The sequence below is a fragment of the Dermochelys coriacea genome, chromosome 20 (genome assembly GCF_009764565.3).
Source record: "Dermochelys coriacea isolate rDerCor1 chromosome 20, rDerCor1.pri.v4, whole genome shotgun sequence".
Lineage (NCBI taxonomy): Eukaryota > Metazoa > Chordata > Testudines > Dermochelyidae > Dermochelys > Dermochelys coriacea.
In genome coordinates, this window is record NC_050087.2 from 858,719 (window position 1) to 880,518 (window position 21,800).

At 46.8% G+C, this 21,800-nt stretch overlaps 1 protein-coding gene across 1 annotated transcript in view; it reads right to left on the bottom strand.

Annotated features, from left to right (window-relative positions):
- Nucleotides 1-7,900: 7,900 nt before the first annotated feature.
- The window catches only part of FIGNL2 (fidgetin like 2), a 51,919-nt gene continuing 38,019 nt past the window's right edge, over nucleotides 7,901-21,800 (bottom strand). The window contains exons 2-3 of the mRNA XM_038378917.2: nucleotides 10,842-16,400; nucleotides 7,901-10,622 (exon numbers count right to left, since the gene is read on the bottom strand). Of these exons, the coding sequence (XP_038234845.1) occupies nucleotides 14,173-16,389 (2,217 nt within the window). The 5' untranslated portion in view covers nucleotides 16,390-16,400 and the 3' untranslated portion in view covers nucleotides 7,901-10,622; nucleotides 10,842-14,172. The remainder of the gene's footprint in view (nucleotides 10,623-10,841; nucleotides 16,401-21,800) is intronic.

Consider the following 21,800-nt stretch of genomic DNA (forward strand, 5'->3'; position numbering starts at 1 on the left):
TAATCAGACATTTGTTCAACCTACGTCACCCATGATGAATAACCAGCTACCTGCTGGGCCTGTTTTAAGGCCTCACCTTGGGGAGGTGCAGCTGCTCAGGCCCTCTCAGGATCAGGCCCTTAGACTCTTTTTCTGAGGAGTTTGACTGTCTCTGCCCTCCTGCATGGTAGACGGAGGATTTCCTGTCTGCGTGAAAGGAACGCACTTTCCTATTATCCTGCTGGGTCCTATCACACACACACACACACACACACACACGGACTTGGTTTCAGTATGGAAACCCCTTTTAGCTACTGCCTGGCTAGGGAATGAAAACAAACATTCCCCGCTTGTGGCTGAGCAGGGAGGCCCCTGAAATTCAACACGCACTCCCTGTACTTCCACTCAGATCGCAGTCAAGAGATTAATAAGGAGGGGGAGGGGGATAGGGAAGCGACTCACACTATGTATCTGTCCCAGCATCAATACCAAGGTGGCTGGGATTGAATTAGATCTGGGAACTTCAGCAACAACACTGGGGTCTGGGAACACATATACTGTCTAAAAATTCACACTCAACGCAGATGAGGTTGCCTGGAAAACTCTGCACCAAAATCCTCTTCTGCAGGAGGGAGACAACCCCGCTTCCTGCTTTCTGCTGAATTTATAAACCCTACCACCTTGCTCTCACATAGTTATGAATTATTCCAGTAGCCCCTCAAGGCCCCAATGGAGGATCAAGGCCTTATTGTGCTAGGCACTGTACACATTTGGAACAAAGAGACAGCGGATGCCCCAAAGAGCTTCCATGCTAAGGATGAGGTGAGACAATCCAATAACTCCACACTCCTGGGCCCCAGCAACAGATTTATCTGAATTAATTTTGGGTTACGCTTTATACTAAGGTTCAATTTACAAGTGGTTTTTAAAAGGTTAATAAATGGATTAGTAGAGTTTAGAGATGTAAGTATATGGTTACAAGCAACGTATGGGTTCTATAACTGTTGATTATTCACTAAAATATCCATTAGTCATTTATTAACCCTTTATGAACTATTTATCAAATGGAATATAAATATAAATTTACTTAATATAAAGTGTGACTGAATTTTGAATCCTGCATATTACATTCAGATAATTGAATTACTTACTACTGTTCTTAGCACTTAGTTCATGAATAATACTTCAGAGTAGGCAAGGTTTTGTTTAATTGGTTGACAGAAGACACAGCGTGCTCTGCATTGCATAGTATAGACACAGTCACCATGCTGAGGAGCACACTGTCATGGGGCCAAATCCTGCATGCTTTACAGTGAGAGTCCCAGTGAAATTACACAAATAAAGAAGAGGAAGAGGTAACAAAAGAATGCCAGCATGTTTCTGCACAGAATAGCTTTGCATGCTGGGTGTGACAAGATCACTTTTCTATAGGGGGCAAGGACAATTATATAAACTAGCAGATCAGTTGCCGCATGTCTTTATTCTAGAAGAGGTGTGGCACAGATGAATGAGCACCCCCTCCACCTCCATCACTGATCCACAGAGGATATCTGCCTGCTACCTACCACTGTTGTCTAATGGGCTTAATCCTTTTGTATGCAGTGCTGTTGTAGCCACGTTGGTCCCAGAACATTAGGCCTTGTCTACACTGCTACTTACAGTACGGAAACTTTCCTCGCTCAGGGTGTGAAAAAACACCCCCCTGAGCGGTGAACATTTCAGCACTGTAAAGCGCCAGTGTAAACAGTGCCCCAGCGCTGGGAGCTACTCCCCTCACAGAGTTGGGTTTTTTACAGCTTCTCCCACCAGGGTAGTTAAGCCACCTCCCCAAGAGGCAAAGCTGTCTACATGGGGAGGTTAGATTGGATTTTTCACACCCCAAGTGATGTAGTTATACCGATATACTGTAGGTCTAGAATGTAGACCTGGCCTCAGAGTGTCGCAGCGAAATACAAGATCGAACAGATTGTTCAGCATAAGTAGTTAGACCATTCAAAGTGAAGTGACCCCATAGTCATAGGATAAAAAGTAATACGCCATAAATCCAGTGTCCTTCGAGGATGAGGAAGTTTGCACAACACTTTCAAAGATGAGCCTAGGAGCTTAAATTCATAACTTTCCTAGACACTATAAAAATCATGGTCTTAATAAAGACACTGGATTTATGGCATATTACAACAATCTGTTAACCCACTGACGCTCCTTTTTGTCCTATGATTCCAGACGTGTTAAAGGCCCACTCCACCTCTAATAGCCTCTTGGAACATGTGCTAACTACTTATGCTAAGCTATCTGTTCGATCTTGTATTTAGCTGCGACACTCTGGACAGGTCCACACCTAAAACACTGCATTGGTGCAGCTGCATTGATGCAGCACTTAAGTGAAGACCTGCGAGAGGTGCAGTACTATGTTGACGGGAGAAGCTCTACACTGGGGGTTAGGCTGGTCTAACTGCATCACTCAGGGGTGTGGATTTTTCACACCCCTGTGTGATTCAGTTACATTGATACAAATTGGTAGTGTAGACCGGGCCTCTGGGAAAGATATTCAGATCTCAAGAAGATCTCTGTGCAACGCAAATGCTTGTGTCTCTCACCTACACAAGTTGGTCCAATAAAAGATGTTACCTCACCCCTTGGTCTCTAAACCCTTTTGCACAAGTGGCCTAGGTTTGGATACAAAAGGTCCTAGGTTCAAACACTGCTGACGGCTCAGGGTGTGAATACGTACAGATACTACTTCAAGTCATGGTAGAAGTTAAGTGTAGTGTAAGATGTTGAGGGAAAGGGGAGAGAGGGTAGAAAATCAGCAAGTGACTTTGCTGTTCCGATGCATCCATCTGCAGATCAGACTGCAGCAGGCAATGTTCAGAAGATCTCGGGGACTTCAGTTCATGGAGGGCATGACTACACTGCAGTTAGACACCTGTGGCTGGCCTGTGCTCCAGCCCGACCATCTACACCACAATTAAAGAGCCTCTTAGCCTGGGCCAGCTGGCCTGGGCCAGCTGTGGGTTTTTAATTGCTGTGTAGACATATCCGGAGAGGTTTAGCTCAGGTCACACAGACCCTGTCCAGACTGTCAACATCCAGAGGCTTTCAGCTTGATTTTCATTAGTACTAATGAGAATATTACAAGGCTGTCAAAGGGCTACATCCATTCCAAATCTGTTAACACTAATTTGATGGAAACGCTAATAAAATGTCACAAGGAAATTTCCCCTCCCCAAACCTCTTCTTTTCAGTCCCCATTATGGATTTTTAATGGGCATCATAAATACTGTAGGTGCCATTATTAACAGAGATAGCCCTCTAATTAAACTTGCCACTCCCCCTCATCAACTCTTGATCCTCTGCTACCAGCAGCTACTCAGAGAAACACTTCATTGTTTAAAAGGGTGAAGCACCTCAAGACACACAATGGCTCTTTCATGAAAAAGTAACATGAGCATCTCTCCAAATTTTCTGTAAGGGCACTCAAAAGACAGAAGGGATCTGGGGATAGTAACATCAATCCATGCTGAGTTACTCCAGACACACCAAACTGTCTGATGTAGTTTCTGATCTGGGGCCTCTCCATAATACTACCTACTTGGGAGGTGAGCATCTTGACCACAAAGCCAGCCCTCCTCTCTGCTTGGGCTGATACTAAGGTGTCTGAATAAAAGTAACAGTCCAGAATCCTTAAGTGTGGCTCTACTCTACCAGAAATGGAAGCTGGGGCCCCCAGCTGGAGGCAGATATTTGAACCTTAGCAGAAGCAGGAATAGTTTGAATTACAATAACTAAGGGCTTGTCTATGCTGCCCTGCCCCATGAACTACAGGTGTGTGAATTGCAGAGCACACTGAAAGCCTGTGCTCTAACTGCCCCATGTGGACACTGCTGGTGGAAACTAAAAAGGTACCTAGTTCACATTAACACATTTCTGTTTGAAATTGGGCCCTGCTTCTGTTTAGAAAAGTTCACCTTCAACATCTGGCATTCCCAGGTCCCCAATGCAGCCATGAGCTCTCTCTAGCTGCATTGTCTCATGCTAGTGAAATGTTTCTGACTATCAATTGCTCGTAGCCTCGCCATTCTCTGGGTTCCCTGATCCATGCGTGCTGGTAAATTTATGGGTTTTTCTTCCAATCTCACAAGAGCATGCATTTGTTTCTGGCAGTGGGGAAAATGAGAATACAAAGGATCCTCTACCCACAAAACCTCTCCAATGCTATTTGAATAGCAGAGAAGGGACCCAAAACAGGGAAAGTGCCTGGAGACACAGAAGACCACAACCTAGGGCAGAATCCAACAGGAAATCACTAGTATCTGTGACATGGGGTATCAGATGTTAACAGCAACTGGGATTGAGAGTCTGTCTACACTAGGGTGTGTAGCTACAATATTCTATACAAGAACAGTGAATTAAACAAAAATACAGACATTTTTAAAGTTACTCAGTACAAAGCTAGCACATTTACTTGAAATTCATACCACTTAATTTGTTAGGTTAAGCTGATTGTGAGCTATTTTGAGAACACACAGTACATCTTAAAAAAAAAAAAAAGGAACAGAATTCCATAGACTCAAGATAACTTATACCAGCTACTGAAAGACCATTTTAAAGTGATATAAAACCTCAAGAAGTCAAACATCTGGTGGGAAGTACTAGTACTGAGCCTCAAAATGAGAATTGTGCTACTTTAAAAACAAATCCAGTTTGAGATTGTGCTGTGAAAAGGAATACCGAATACAAAAAAAGTTACTAGACACACAGATACGCAACACAGATGTCACAAAATAATTCAGTGTGTAGATGTAGTTTTGGATGCATTTGTATGGTGCTTAGATTAAATGGAGCTTAAAGACTACGTACCTAGAAATATTATATTTTTTTTTCATATAAACACCCCCAAACCTGTTAGGTGAAAGCTCCTTGGAATCCAGAAAGAAAAGGAGTACTTGTGGCACCTTAGAGACTAACAAATTTATTAGAGCATAAGCTTTCGTGAGCTACAGCTCACTTCATCGGATGCCTGAGCTCACGAAAGCTTATGCTCTAATAAATGTGTTAGTCTCTAAGGTGCCACAAGTCCTCCTTTTCTTTTTGCGAATACAGACTAACACCGCTGCTACTCTGAAACTTGGAATCCAGAGTAGGTGCAACATATGTATTCTATACAGGCATGTCTGGATTCTCTAGAACAACCTCTAAGTAGGAGCTGCCTCCAGCTCCCTTGAAAGCTAGGGCACAATTGTTTTAAAATCCCAACCCATACAAGACCATTTCTCCAGGGCTAAGGGACACTTTACAATGTCTGAGGGACTGACTTCTGGACTATATTTCACATGACTATCACCTTGTCCCTTCATTAGACACACTTTTTTGTCCATTACTCCATGTCTGATTTCTCCCCCACCTCCTCTTCCTGGTGGGAGAAAAAACCTTACCCAATTCCCCCAACCCCCGATTCTCTATCCCAGATGGAGAGACCCCTCACCTGCCTTGACATTTATATCACACTCAGCAGCTCCTTCTTTGTTAAAATAGGTCTCCCTCTGCCCCCGCCCCCATGCTCTGCAGCCAAAAGACCCCTTTCCCCAGACCCTCCTTGCAGATGTTTCTTTTTATTAGAATAAGTACCCCCACGCGCTCCCTTCCCCTCTCCCTGGTGGAGGAAGCCTTCACCCAGTACCCCAGATGCATCCCCCTGAGCAGAGATTGCCCATGCCTCCCCGGTCTCCCTCCATAGCTCACCGGCAAGTGGACAGGCATGCCCTGGTCCCGCTGCAATCAAGATGGAGGGGGGCTCACAGCCTAGGAGGGAGCTGGTCTGACTGCAGCACAGGGCAACCACAGAGCCAGGCCAACTTCTGCCACCCTAGCCTGCTGCAAAAATGGACAGGCGGCAGCCTGAGAGGCAGGTGGGCAAAGCACCCCACTGACTGGGGACGAGGCCTGCCACCGCCTTTATCCTGTGCCCATCGCCATGGTAACTGACTGGCCTCAGCAGCCATGTCCTGGTCGCCAGGCTCCTCGGGGCAGCTAGTAAAGAACGAGGCCCAGGGGAGGGCAACCAGCAAGAGTCTCTTCTCCTCCACAGGCAAGGCTGCTCTGCTCTGCCTGGAGGGAAGTGCCTGACGAGGGGATGAGCCTCACCTGGGCTCAGCCAGGCCTCCAGCTGCCACCATTCAGCTTCCCAGAGCCAGGGTCCGGGGAGGATCGCTACCCCTAGGAGATAGGGTTGCCAACTTTGGTTGGACATAGTCCTGGAGGTTTCATCAGATGACACAATCTTTAATTAAAGATTAATCTTTAATTCCTGGGGATTCCAGGACAATCCTGGAGGGTTGGCAGCCCTACTTGGAGAGCTCTCTTCCCAAAGATACTCCTATAAAATCCAGAGGCCAACAAGGCTGCAAACATCCTATACAACCCCTCAGCTTCCCAGAGCATGACAGCTGCTTCCACAGTTCCTGCCCCAGCACGTTCCCCCTCGGTGGGGAAACCAGGGTGGGAAAGGGCCTTGGCCCATGGGGTGCCCTGAAGGAACAGCGAGGAATCTGCATGTGTGCTTACCAGCTCTGCCTCCAGAGCCCCCATCATCTCCTAAGAGAGACCCACCTTGACATTCATCCAGGACAAAGTTCTGCTTTGATGGGGGGAGGGTGGCTTTGGGAGCAGAGAGTCAGGGGCGGAGCAGAGGGTCCCCAAGCCACCCTGTCAAGGAGGCCTGAGGAGCAACGCACTTTGCAGTGCCCCTTACTGCTGCTCCACAAAAGTCAGCACACACTTCCATAGAGCAGGTGGGCAGGATCTCCAGGGGTCTGGTCCCACCCCAAAGCAGCTCCTTTGTGGTCAGCTCATATTCGGGGAGTGCTAGTTCTGTAGTCTGCTGTGCTGGAAGGAAGGAATCAGCTGTTGTCTACCTACATGGACACCAGTTAAACCACACACAGGTGTGCAGTGTTAGTGACCAGAATACTAGGGCTCCTGCTCCAAAAATCACACAGCTAATGTTTGGCTGTAAAGGAGACTCTCTATTAATTGCCAATAACAGGACTCTGTAGACCTCTAGCCACTAGAAGGCAGCACTGCCAAAAACAAGTGAAGTACTGATCCTCTCCAGTAGTGAGCAGTAGCTGTGTAATAAACAAAACTGGGCAGGAAATGGTTTCCCTGTCCTGAGAAAATATTTGAGATTTAGAAAAAATTTCCTGTCTCAAATTGGGATGAAAAATAATAATCTCAACATTTTTTGCAAACCAACATATATGTGACAGGTTTCAGAGTAGCAGCCGTGTTAGTCTGTATTCGCAAAAAGAAAAGGAGTACTTGTGGCACCTTAGAGACTAACAAATTTATTAGAGCATAAGCTTTCGTGAGCTACAGCTCACTTCATCGGATGCAAGCTGTAGCTCACGAAAGCTTATGCTCTAATAAATTTGTTAGTCTCTAAGGTGCCACAAGTACTCCTTTTCTTTCAACATATATGTGGTTTGGGTCTACTGAAACTTTTATGTTGATCATTTCAAAATGCTTTGTTTTTGACCCTTTTTAAAAATTTATTTAACTATAATTAGCTTAAATTTCAAAACAGAACCATTTTGAATCAGGAAACTCATGTTTTCTTTCTAAAATGTTGAAACAGGACATTTTGATAATCTGAAAACTTTTTTCAACAGTTTTTTGAGCTGAGAAATTTGTCAAAACCAATTAATTCCCATAAACAAATTCAGTTTTGCTGAAGGAACATTTTTTGTTGGAAAAACATCTAGTCAAAAAATTCCTGACCAGTTGTGACAATAGGGTATAGATTCCTTGACCGTATTTCCATGCTGTTACTGTGGCGATTCCAAATGCCACTGAGAACTTTCTAAGAGAGATGATGTAATTAATAATAAACTATATGCTCTTACAGCCAAATGTTGTTTTTCATGTAATCTCTTTAATACTGTGTAATACTTTTCTTTTTAAAATACAGTATTTTTGAGGTAGACCATTACAGTTCAAAAGCATTTCTTTTCAGACATTAATAAGACATGAATTAAATACTTTCATGTACAATATGTTGCAAAATGAGGTAGAAATGGTTACAGAGGATGTACAAAGTCAAATATGATAATAAGAAAAAAAGTCTTCAAAAATCCAGTACCACTTTTTGGAGGAAAGGTGAGAGGGAGGGCAAGGAGGATGCTAAAAGGAGGTACATTTTAAAAATATCCCCAAGAGCCAACTTTCTACAAAGGCGATCATGGTACTATCAAGTGAATGTGCAGATACACACGTACACAGGTGAACCTGAAAAAGTTCATGTAGATATCATAATATTTGGACTTAGCCTATTCCTGTGATGTCTCATGCAGCAGGAAATAGAAAGGCTTTGGCTATACTGAACATAACAAGGTATTCTTTGTTGAGGATCCTAGACACAGACCCTTCAGTTCTCTCTGGCTCTTTAGCTCACAGCTTGTGCGGCCTGCTGCCACTATCCTGGATCTCCTTAAGTCCCAGCCTGGAGTACAAGTCAGGGAACATGCTGCTAATTACACCACAGAGACATTTATATTTCTTGGGAGATTTTTGCTGATTCCTCATCTCAGCGAGTGGGATTATCCCCCATTTTACAGATGGGCAAACTGAGGCACAGAGCATGTTATAAAACTAATCCAAGGTCGTGCAGTAAACACATGACACCATCAGGGAATAGAGCCCAGAAGTCTTGGTTCCTTGTTGCCTCTTAATAGACAAAAAATAAAAAACAGTTCCTCTTGTATAGTACTTCCAATTTCATATAAAACAAGAACACAGAAACATTTTAAAAAAAATCTTTTGAAAATTGTCTGGGTCATGTTATCTTATTGTATTTCAACCAGTTCATTCAATGTCTCTCACGTATACACCCTCCCCTTACCAACTGATGTTGTTCAGACCCCACTTTTAACACTGGACACCCAATTTGTCCCCCAGCCATTCAAACCAGCAGTCAGGTGCCCAAATACATGTCTTAGGTGCTTGAGTGTCAATTTGAGAGCCCAACCATGGCATTGGATCTCTTAAATTTAGTGGCCAAGTTTTGAAAACTGGCTCTACACAGTCAAACTTGATAAATTAAAAAAAATTAAAATCCCCTGCACCTTTTCAATCCTCTCCCGCCTCAGGGTTCCATTGTGAGTCAACTCCTTCCCCCTTTGCTTTATTCATTTTCATGCATTACTAATCAAGGGAAGATAGACCAACCAGAAATCCTCTCCCCAAGAGAGCCAGGTCTAGCCATTCTTAATTCTCAGTGGGAAATCAGAAAGAGGATGAGGAGCTGGCTGGAGCCAGATACCATCATTAAGAAAAACGAGTGGCTAGAATTTTAGAGGGTCGATTCCTGCAGCCTACAGCATGTATGGTCTTGCTGCCCCTTTTCTTTCAGTGAGCAGCTGTTCAACCATTGTATGTGGACTGTAGCTAGGACCATTTCCAAACCACCAACATATATAACAGGGGAAGTGCTGGGTTTGGGCAACAGCCCCAGGGAATCCCTGGTCAGAGAGAGTATGGATTGATTCCTGACACCTGGGGACTTTTGGTTAATACAGAATGTAACTCTGTGTCTTGGGCAGACTTCAGCAAGAAGAGTCAGGAGCAGCTATTTCAGGGACTATATCCTGATCTGAGTGGCAAGCACATATTTCAGCAGTGAGTTGCCCAGTAAGTGCCACCGTTGGACCCCTCACTGCAGACAGCTCTCTCTAGCTGCTGAAGACTTTCTGGCTTTTGTTTTCCATGATTTCGAAAGAACAAATGAAGAATCCTAGAGAGAAAAAGCAGAAAAACTGGGCCCTGTGTGAAAAGTGCCCTGGGTCTCATCCAGTGTTTTATACTAAGCCCTCAGAGATAATGGAGAAGAGCGTATTTAATTTGCCTCCTAAATTTTACACTCACTTAAGGCTACTTTAATAGCCTGGGCTTCTCCTTTCTCAATGGTTAAATGCAGCAGCTGTCAGAGAGAGGGAGCACTGTTTAGAGTTGCCAGGGTTCTAGAATCCAACCCAGAGAAGTAGATGCCTCAAAAGGAGCTGGTGGAAAGACCCTAAAAGAAAGTGAGATATTAGGATCTGAGGAAGCAGAGGGAGGAGAGAAGGAATGAATGAGAGCAGTGAAAACAATCCAATCCAACGCAGCACACCTGCCTGCACCAGAGACAATGGCACTTTTCAAGTGGTAAAGCTTGTCACAGCAAGCAAAGGGCAGCGGAATGCAGTACAGTGAAGAACAAATAAAGGACAGTGCTATCCCTCTCCAGCTTCTGGGTCAATTTGATTATTGCAAATTGAGATGAAGGTGGAGATCAATATAGAAAGTGAGAAGGAACATCTGCACCATAAAAAGTAACAGAGCCCTGTTTGCACTCATCATCCAAAGATCTGATCCACAGTTCATTGAAGTGGATAGGGATCTAGTTCCATTTACTCGAAAGGGCTTTGAATTGGGCCCTATATCGTTTTAAATGGTTTGTCTGGTTATACAGTAAATCTGCACAAAGCTAATGAACGCTGGTTTCACAAGCACATCAGTGCTATTCTGCTACTTGCTCTGGTCCATCAGAGGCAGAAATGGCGCAGTTAGACTGAGTTATAAAGTGAGTCTTTATAATGCAGATGCCCCTTTTAAAAAGAAAAGGAGTACTTGTGGCACCTTAGAGACTAACAAATTTATTAGAGCATAAGCTTTCGTGAGCTACAGCTCACTTCATCGGATGATCCGATGAAGTGAGCTGTAGCTCACGAAAGCTTATGCTCTAATAAATTTGTTAGTCTCTAAGGTGCCACAAGTACTCCTTTTCTTTTTGCGAATACAGACTAACACGGCTGCTACTCTGAAACCTTTTAAAAAGATTTCCTTTTCAGGCAACTACTCAAATTGAGGATTTCAAGAAATAGTTTGAGTTGAGGATTGGGCCGTTATATGTTTGTGCAGGGACATCGCATGTTCTGGGTGCTAGTGCAAAAACCTCATTCTTTGTAGGGGGGAAACATTGCAATGCTAGCAGCAGAATCTTCTCATGAGACACATGGGCTGCAAAGTCAGTACAGAGAAGCAGCAAGCCCCTTAACAGCTCCAGCTCCCTCATCTCACCCCTGCAAACACCCTTCCACTCTCCCTGAGCAGTCAGAGTTCCTGGCTCACAGAATATAGCATGCAAAACCTCTCAAGAAACTGGTTTTATCAAATGCGACACCAACGAAGCTTTGGTGGGGATAAGGGGCATGGTTGCAGTCCTGTAGACCATGAGCCAAGGAGTCTGTTCCCTCCCAAATGATCTGTTAAGAACATGCCTAGAGAAAGAAGTTAAGAATTAAGGTGTTGGCACCTGGCACAAGGGCATTATCTGGTGTGAGAAGAGAATGGCTGTGATGAACACAAAGCCAGGGAGGGAGCAACTGTGGTACCCTGGCTAGCTTCCCCCAGCTGCCTTCCCCCAGTAGAGCAAAATGATCTAACTAAGGAAGTGGGAGTGCCTGGACTACACTGCCGCTATTCTCTGCTTCTCCTGGCCCAAAGGGAGCCATGGGAACTAAAGCATAAGTTAGAGCACCCCTGAGGCTGCTGTACCTCACACTGGAGGATGCAATGGCCCCTGAAAGCCCACAGAACACAGGGGAGTGCAAAACTGGCTTAAATCCACCGTAACTCCACCCTCCCACACATGCAGGGATGGGAGTAACTGAAATTCAGGACCAGAGAATCTCCCAATGCCCTTGATAACCTGCCTTATCCTGCTCTGTGCCTCTTCCCTGCCACAAAGTGGCCAGTTCTCAGCATTAGACATTAATTCTCCATTGACCTTTTAGCTCTAGCTCTTCAGCTGCTGTTAAACATTGCTATAGTGTCCTAAATAAGCACAAACCATGGGCTCACGCTCTATTACCAGGCAGTGCCAGCAGTGGCACTTCAAGTGTCTGGGGGTTTGGCATTTTGTATTTCAAGTGCTTGGCTTGTTTTTTATAGGCTGTATAAATGCTGCTCAGGGAGCCAGCCGGGGGCTGAAGTGACACAAATCTCCATGCGGATAAGAAGAATCAATGAGGTTGGGATCGGACCGCTTAGTTCTGAAATGGTGGCAATGCCACTAGGCCAGTGGGTATGATTCCCAGGGGGCATAATGGTACTGCCCTGCCTTCCCCTACCACTAACTGGGACACACCCATCTTCGCTAGATAGAAGGAAAATGCGAGAACGGAAAACCCTCTGCATGAGGAGACTGGGCCCTGCATTATTTCAGATGTACACACAAGTCTCAGAGGCATTACAGCTAGTGCCAGGAAGACACAAGAGATATTTAGCTTTATCCCGCTGCCGTTGCTCTCTGCTCCTGTAGGGGCGGGTTTTGAGAGGGCCTTGCCTGCAAACAAAGACCCTGATCCGGCATGTTGTTCTGCACAGGGCAACATGACACGCCAGCAACGCAACTTGCAGGACCGGGCAGTAAGAAATGGGCTGAGACCTACCAAACGGCACTAGTTTAACTTCAGCTGTTTTTTAAAAATGATTTAGTTAAACTGGTGCAAACCTCTTAGTTTGGTTTAAAGGCAGCTCATTTTGTTTCAGCTTCTGCCAACTCCTAACTGACTCTGGGCTACACCGAAATATGCCTGGTTTAAACAAAAAGATGAGCATCCACACAGAGGTTTGCACTGGTTTCATTAAATCTGTTTAAAATCTCACCCTTAAGTAAAGCAGTGCAGCTTTCTCCTGGAGATAACGCCTTAAACGCACAGTGCAGAAGTCTTTGCAGGTTAAAACTTGGTTCTCTAACATAGTTTTTCCTGTTCACAAAGGCAAAATAAATCTTCTTACAACACGGTTGGGTCTTGACCACATATGAACATGCTTACTTCTGCAGCACAGGCAGGGCCCTTAGCTGGGAGATGCAAGAAGAGGAAGTGGCGAACACAACAGAGAAACAAGCTTTGCAAACCAAGAAGTTGAGAACATACCCAGTAGGTTTATCCAAAAAGTGGTACTAGCAACAGCTTTTAAACTACGGCACTAATACTCTCTTTTCCTTTGAAGACACGTTACTCCACCAAATGCTACAATAACAATGTTTAAAAAAAATAAAATAAAATTATGGCATAATATATTGTGAAAAGCACCTGAAATACATTCAACTTTCATCTTTGTAACAACTTCAAGTTTTTTTTTTCTTCTTTCTGTCATCCTTTTTTGGAAGCAAACACATAATGCAGCTTTGTATTGAGTTTGGCAAACTCTTAAGATCTTTCCCCCCCCCCCTTCCCTTTCTTGAGAAGATAAAAGAGTTTTTAAAAACACATTCGGGGTTGTTTGTTTGTTTGTTTGTTTGTTTGTTTTTTCTGAGGTATTTTTTTTCCTGAGTAGTTAAAAAGAAAAAACAAAAAATACTACATACATTACAAAAATAAAAATGAGGTCTAGTATATTAAACAATCTACATTTTTCTTTACTTCAAAACCTTCCCTCCCTCCTCCCATCTCCCTGTGCCATTTATTCCTAATAATAAATTCCTCATGATGGCTTGAAAAGATGTTGATTTTTGTGGGGGACGAGTCCTTTGCTTGGCACAGTTCAATACAGAAAAATTGCCCACAGTGCCACGGCCGAAGGGGGCTGGTTTTGTTAAATGATGGCTGAAAAATTTCTATTAGGAACAACAACAACAAAAATCAGGTCTCTGTAAATTGACTAGAGAGCTATCATATCACGCATGAGAAGGTTAAAACCAAACACATCTCCACCTGGCTGCATCCTTTATGTTGCTGGTCTCAAAACGGATGAACGGGAAAGTAGACGAATAATAAATAGATTATCCTGAGTTCAGTGAGCGACTACTTCCAAAAACAAAAACAAACAAACAAAATCAGTCAAGTCTGAAATAAAAAAGCCTGTAAAAGAATTTGTTTGTGTTTGGGTCTTTTCTTGGATCAGCTTGGACATAGGAGAAAGACAAAAGACACTGACTGAATTCATGGGCGAGCTGTGATTCCATCCTTAGCAGCTGGAGCTAGACCAGAGACTCCAGAGCAACAGATCTTAACAAATACAAAATAATCTCCCCGAATCTTCCACTCAGAGGTCAAGCTGGCACACAACCAACAACACCAGCAACAAAAAAATGCCACTGGAGTCTGAGGCTGAGGGCTTGGCTCCCCAGCCCACCCCTTCCATGCGCCGTCAGTGCCTGGACCCGTACATTTTGTCCCACTCCATGTACAAGTCCAGCTCCTTCTGGGAGACGGTGGGGCGCACTTTACAGAAGGCGTTCTCAAAGTCTTTGTAGGAGGTGGGCTGCAGCTGGCCTGGCAAGCTGTGGAGTTTTGTGGGGCCGGCCTGCTGGCACAGCTGGATGAGCTCGCTGCCCGAGTAGCTCTCGGTGTGCTGCACGAGGGAGGCCATCTCCCGTTCACTGAGGCAGTAGTTCTGCTGGGCCAAGGTGTGGTGGAGGATTTGCCGCCGGGCAATGCTGTCGGGCGGGGAAATGTAGAACCGCTTGGTGAACCTCCTCTGGGAGGCTTCGTCCACATTGCTGGGCTGGGTGGTCGTCCCGATGACAACGACATTCTGCTCGGCTGAGGTAGCTATGTTGTCCAAGTAGGAAAGCAGCTGAGACTTGAGGCCACTCGCCTGGGTGGCTTCTTCACCAGCGCAGGCCACGAGGAGGGACTCCACCTCGGAGATGAGCACCACTGATGGCTGACGGCAGCTGGCCACGAAGAAGACCGTCTGCAGGATCTTCTCGGCCTCGCCCTTCCACTTGGAAAGCAGGGCTGTCCCGCTGAGATTCAGGAAGGTTGAGCCCAGCTGGGTGGAGATGCACCTGCTCAGCAGGGTTTTCCCTGCTCCACGAGGCCCGAACAGTAGGATGGTCCTGGGTGGCCGGCTGTCCCCGGTGTAGGCCCCAGGCCTCAGGATAGGCCACACCAGCTCTTCCTCGATGGCGGCTTTGACTGAGACCTGACCAGCAATGTCCGTCCACTGGACGGGGGGGCTGCAGTCGACGATTTTGTTGTTCACCAGCTCTAGGATCAGGGGGTCTACGTTTTTCAGCTGCTCTTCTACAGACTGGCTGCTGAACCCCGGCGGCTTGGCCTGCATCCCATGGGTGAAGGCATGACCTTGCTCGCCACCTGCACGCTCGCCATTGGCAAGAGGCGGGGTGAACTTCTCAAAGCTCTCCCCGGGCCTCAAAGGGGCTTCCCCGGCGCCATACGGAGGGGAGACCAGGCCTTTCATGGGCTGGCTGTTGTACTTTCCTACATGCTCCTCCAAGGCCACAGTCGCCGCTGCTCCCGTGGGCCTTTTCCCAGCCTTGAAGGGCAGCTGAGAGGTCTCGGTGCTTCGGCTGAAGCTGTTGCCTCCACATTCGCCGTTGTCGGACATCTGGTATGGCGACTCAGGGGTGGACTTTGGTTGCTCGTAGCTGTATTTCCTGTACCTGCCCTCAGCTTCGTCCTCCCCTCCCGGGATATCAAAGGCCTTTCGTTTCAGGGAGCCCCCCGAGTCGCTGCTGAGGGGGGGCACTGGGAGGGGGGGCAGGCTGGAGCTCTGGTAGCTATAACCAGGGATGCCCGGGGGCCGGGAGGAGGGGGGTGGCGGGGGGATGGGGGTGGGTGCAGCAATGCCTGAGGGCAGGTAAGAGGCCGACGGATGTGGAGGGTGGATCCCCCCGTAGCCGGGCTGAGGCGCGTAGCTGCCTGAAGCGTAGTTGTACATGGGACCTGAGGAGCTGTAGCTGGGGACCAGCGCAGAGGAAGGGTGCGTGGGCTGCAGGAGTCCTGAGCTGTGCAGGGTTGACGGGTGGGGAGGGGGAAGTGCTGTCGCAGGCTGGCTGCAGTAGCCCGATGGCAGGTAGGTGCCACTGTAGCCTGAGGTATACTCCTGAGACAAGCCAAGGCCGCTGGAGCCGGCGGCTCCCCCACATGAGTTAGTGGGATAAATGGAGTCCCGGGCAACCTCGCAGACAACAGGGGAGCTGCCAAGCCCTACAGGCCCATTTCCTGGGGCAGAAGGAACAACCCCCTTGGAGCCAGGCAGCCCATCGTGCATGGTGTTCAGGGGGTAGGCACCGTCCGAGCCGTGCGGCATCGGCCAAGGCTCCACGTCACCTTTCTGCCCATTGAGCGGCCCAAAGGTTCCATCTCCATAGCTGTTCAGCACCGGCCTCTCATAGGGCGAGTCCAGCACCCCCGAGTACTTCTCCGCATACCTCTTGAGGAGGTTGGAGGCCGTCAGCGCGGAGATGTCGTCGTTGGCCCAGGCGTAGTTGAAGCGCTGCCGGCTGCTGTGGTAGAGGTCAGATTTGTGGGCCGGTGAGGAGGTGGTGGAAGAGACATCGAGGTGCTGCTCTGGCCACTGGTTCAGGGGCTGGGCATGCTCTGGTGTCCAGTGCATTTTCAACAGAGCTGGGGACAGGGAAACAGAGGAAGAAAGGGTTAAATATGGTCCTGGAGTAGAGCGGTCCTGCTGAAATGGAGGCAGGTTTAAATGTACGGGGCTCAGCACCCTGCCCTTCTCCGTTTGCTAAATGTAAAGAGGGTCCCAGCTACACGATAGGGCTCCATGGGTGTCTTCAGCATGGAAGAGGCCAAGACCCCCACACCTAAATAAAAGTAGCCTGATCTCTAGAAGTGAAGAGCAGGCACAACACCCACTAAAGTCCACAGGAGCTGAGGGCAATTAGCACCTTGCCAAGCAGGCCAGTGGTATTCCAGAGCCTGCCTTCAGGCACTAAAGTTCGAATATTTTAGCAAAAGGCTCTGTGATGTTCATAGAGCCCCTTTTGAGGCTGGATTGGCTTCTCTTTAGGAGAGTTTCTATGCCCTATGGTTTGGGGGCAGGGGAATCTTTTTTAAAAAACTGAATCAGGCTTCAAGACAAAAATGTTTAAGTTACACTGGGAAAACATTTAGTGACCTATGCAGTCACAATTATAAATATTACCATGTGCCAAAACTGAGATTCGCCCCCAGTGGTCACAAGAATACCAAGACCAGCTGCTTATTTCAGTCAAAGCTCTACTAGGCTGCATTTTGTGATCAAGACAAGATTGCGAAACAGTATAGAACACACTGGATCAGGGCCTAAGAGGAGACATTCTCATATCTGATGGTTTGGAGTGGATTTTAGTCTATTCACACCAATGGGAACCATACACACAATTCCCTGCGTATCACTAATAATCATTGCAGTGCTTTACACTTCTAAACCACTTTTTATCTGAGAATTTCAAAATATGACCACAAAACCCATTCAGTGAATCATGGATCATTATTATTATTAGTTCCACTGCAGTAGTGCTTGGAGATCCCAGTCATGCCCAAAGCAAGACACTGCAAGTGCATCCGATGAAGTGAGCTGTAGCTCACGAAAGCTTATGCTCTAATAAACTTGTTAGTCTCTAAGGTGCCACAAGTCCTCCTTTTCTTTTCACAAAAAGACAGGCACTACCCTAAGAACTCACATGATAAGTCAGAGTTAAGGTTGTTGTGATGAAATATGCATTGACAGAGGATGTAACCCAGATCAGAGCGATGTAGTATGGCAGTTTAGACTAGCCCTTAGTCTGTTACCCTGGGCCTTGTCAGGGCCTTCACAACAGTGCAAAGCCATTTTAACATAGTAGTACTTTGCACTGCCTTTGCACTGGTGTAAATGGCACACAAGGGGCAGACTCCAGTCTGCATTTCTGCTCATCTTGTTCAAAGGGTTAGAAGATAAATTTAGGACAGAACACAAAGGATCAGAGTCTCCTCCTTTCAAACATGCAGCTCCCTTCCCGCTTTATGCCAGCAGGAGCGAGAGGAGACTCAGCCAAAAGGGTCACAGCAGATATGGATTTGAGGGAAGATGCTGGGACTCAGATCAAAATTTGCTGGGCTATTGTGGTGCTGGCCCCTTGCGCAATACTGTCCCTAAAGGCCCTGTGTACAGAGTAAAGCACAAAGCACTGGTTCATATCAGCACGTGGATAAACCAGGCAGAATGACGCAGATAGGCCTCAGGTTCCACCTCTCCTGACGGGTTGGACACTTTCTTTGAATTATCCATGAGCTGATATGAATCCCAGGCTCTTTTCACCAGGCCCATTTGTCATGGGAAATTAAATCCATACTGTCAGGTAGGTGAAATATCACAAAGCTGGATGGGTATTTTCTAAGAGCTGTGTCCTGCCTCCTGGCCTAAAGGCAATGGCTCTGCCGCGCACAGGAGAAGGCTGCAGAAGGGGGAACCTGCTCCCACCGAGCATAGCAGAGCAAGGGTCCAAAGAGACCCTCCCTGCAGCAGTGCTGGGACGGCATACAGCCAGCACGAACGAGGGAGCAGAGACCCATTGGGCAAACCAGCCATAAAGAGAAGCCTTCTGCAATGCAGCAGCTGCTCTGGTCCCCGTGCTGTGGGTGAGTTGGGGGGAAGGGTTCCCACCTTCCGTGGAATCCACCCAGACAAACCTGTTCATGCTGGTAGTCCAGGACCGGGTTCTTACAGAGCCAGCTTCCTTCATTGTGCTCCCTGGGGCGCGCGTGGGTAGGTGGGGAGAGAGGGTATCAAGTGAGACAAGCCGCCATGCCATAGGTGCCGATTCCATGGGTGCCCTGGGGCTGGGGCACCCATGGGAAAAAAAACAGTGGGTGGTCAGCACTCGCCCCATCAACTCCTCCCCCTCCCTCCCAGTGCCTCCCGCCAGCCACAATCAGCTGTTCAGCAGCCTGCAGGGGGCGCTGGAGGGGAGAGGGAAGAGTTGAAGAAGAGAAGGAAGGCGCACCCATATGCACCATGCTGCCTAGTGTAGTTTTTCATTCCAAACACTTGCTCAGGATAGCAACTCACACCGCTTCCAGCAGGATTTTACACAGGCGGGAACTGAGGGGCCCAACTGAGCAGTCTTGCCTCCTCTGGACTTTGCCAGACCCTCAGGACCAGGCCCCTAGAGATATATAAATATGGGGCCCAACTGTGAGGTCACATCCTTTTTTCACCTGGCTAACGCCAGTGATTTGGATCAACTGACATGTGCAGGAGGAGAATCAGACTAGTCGAGTCCCCTTGCAGGGTAACTGGGGCTCATTAATAATGAAGCAGCCTTGAAAAAAACAAAACAGACCCCCGTAAGCTGGGATTCTTCATTAAATTTATTAGACAGTAATGGGAGAAAGCATGCAGCCACTGGCTTTACATGACAAACCCTATTGGTTAGCGTTAGTGTCATTGTGGAAGAAAATGCACCAGATTCTCACTGACTCCACGGAAATCAACGGAGTTATGCTGATTTCCACCAGCTGAGCATCTAGCCCAATGAGTTTGAACAGAATTTAGAGCCTTGGATTGTGCGGTCCATAAGCAGTGGGAGGACAGATTACATTACATGGATCCACATACACAGAGCAAACTTCACTGACATGGGTTTTACTCTTGTTTAAGGTTTCAGAGTAGCAGCCGTGTTAGTCTGTATTCGCAAAAAGAAAAGGAGTACTTGTGGCACCTTAGAGACTAACAAATTTATTAGAGCATAAGCTTTCGTGAGCTACAGCTCACTTCATCGGATGCATCCGATGAAGTGAGCTGTAGCTCACGAAAGCTTATGCTCTAATAAATTTGTTAGTCTCTAAGATGCCACAAGTACTCCTTTTCTTTTTACTCTTGTTTAACTCTGTCCACTCCAGTGGATTTGCTCCAGGAGCATGACTCAGGCCCACTAATTCTCACCGGAACTGAGTGAAGGTCTCTGGCCCAGGAATGCACCAGGGAAAAGTTGCACACAGTGAAAGAATCCAGGGCGGGCAGTGCTGGAGGAATGTTAACAGCACATCACCCTTTTTTTTTCTTAAGTGACTTTAATTGCACTGTTCTCCTTCTTCTGAGCTAATGAACAAAGACAGACAGGGAGCCTTGCTAAGGGCAAAGCAAATTCCAAAATTTCAAGGCCAGGGAAGGGGGCCTTTGGGACGCTGCTCATAGTGCCTGTGTGCACGTTCTCTCTCTCTCTCTCTCTCTCTCTCTCTCTCTGTTGTTCATTGTTGTCCTTGTGTGTGTATGTTCTCACCACCAACCTCCACCCCTTCCCTAACATCCCTCCCCCTTTACTCATTCACAAAGGCCTCGGGGGAATGCTAAAGTGGGGGCTGGGAGGGTTCTGGACACACCATTCACTTGCCTCTCTCAGCCTTTAAGCCACTTTGTGGCCACAGCACAATTAGATTACTTAATGCTTTAATTGACTTATATGGCATTTGTGCTTCCACTTTGGATATCAAACTTACACAAGAGGATTTAAATGGCAGCTTTGCATGGCTTTATCTGACATCCTCTCTGCATTTACTTGCTATTATTAAAGTGCCACCGATAGGTAAATGGTCAGACAGAGACAGCAAAGGCAGCCCGCGGGAAAAGGACTCTTTTTTAATGAACACAAAGGCAAGTGCTTTCCAATAAACTTCCCCTCTTGCAGCTGATTTTTTCCAAGCACAACGTTAAGTATGGTTGGAGGGGGGAGGAAACCATTCCCCTTCGATCGGGAGCACGAGGCAGCAGGAAGCGATTAAAAAGAAAAAAGTGAATTTCAGGAGGAAGCACGAGACTTGGAGGAACAAGGAGGACGTTTTGAAAAGACAAAACAAAAGTACCAGGCCCTCGAGCATGATCGGTAATTGCGGTAACTCATTAACCAGGACTGCGCAGGGCTAGGTCCCAGGGAGATCCATCCAACAACTCTAGATGCACCATCAAGGCAGCATGATGTTCCAGCACTGCTGCAGAGACATCAAAAAATAGGAACCGCATTAGCAGCACGGCCTCGATTGCAACTCTGGTTATTATTTATTATTGGCGCTGTGGTAAGGCTGAGGAGCCCCAGTCATGGACCAGGACCCTACTGTGCTGGGCGTGGTACAGACAGAAAAAGACACCTTCTGCCCCACAGAGCTTATAACAGTGCGTTTTGCGCCTAGCACTCTACACTTCTGCTACATCAACAAGGACCCGGCCCTTTGCAGAGGCAACAATTAGGTCCCCCATCCCAAAACTCCCTAGACAGAACTACACAGAAATCCTCTAGAAATGCCGCATGTCTCCTGCCTAGCTGGAGTAGGGTTTTAATTGTGTGAGTGGGTTTTTCCCCATTGATTGCAACAGAGGAAAAGGGCATATTATAAAGTGATAGATGGTCTGATGTATACTGCCTTTGATCCACAAAACCCAACTCTGTAGGTGCACAACAACGAACTATGCCTGCAAAGGACAATGTGAGCCCATAAACCAGTATCGATACATGCTTTTTACTCTGCTCTGGGCAGAAAATCTGATTTAAAATGTGGAGGACAGGGAATATATTACACACATGGTCCTATAGCACTGCCCAGGGAAGACAATACATAGGATTCTATGGAAAGTGTATTTTGAGACCTAAGCAAGTGGATATACCTTAGATTATTCTATCGCTTCCATCACCAGGGTATCTGGGACTAGGGACTCTCTCACTGCGTCTTTGTACAGCACCTAACACAATGGGTCCCCAATCTGTGCATTACTCTAAAACAAATAATCCTAATGGGCTCTGATGGTGTGGACTGCATCCCTTCCTTTAAGCTGGGATATTGCTCACAGTGGGCTGTACAGCAGAGACTCCCTGGCCGTAGATTTTGATAACCTTCAAGAGACAAAAGACATGTCTATTTCCCGAGTTTCTCCTTAGAGTGCCAGTTTCTTTGATGTCATGTTCTCTCTCTTGAGGCAGAGTGGCCCCCAGCCCTGATAATACCACATATGTATGTACAGAATGTGCATATAATGCACTGATACTGTAGCAG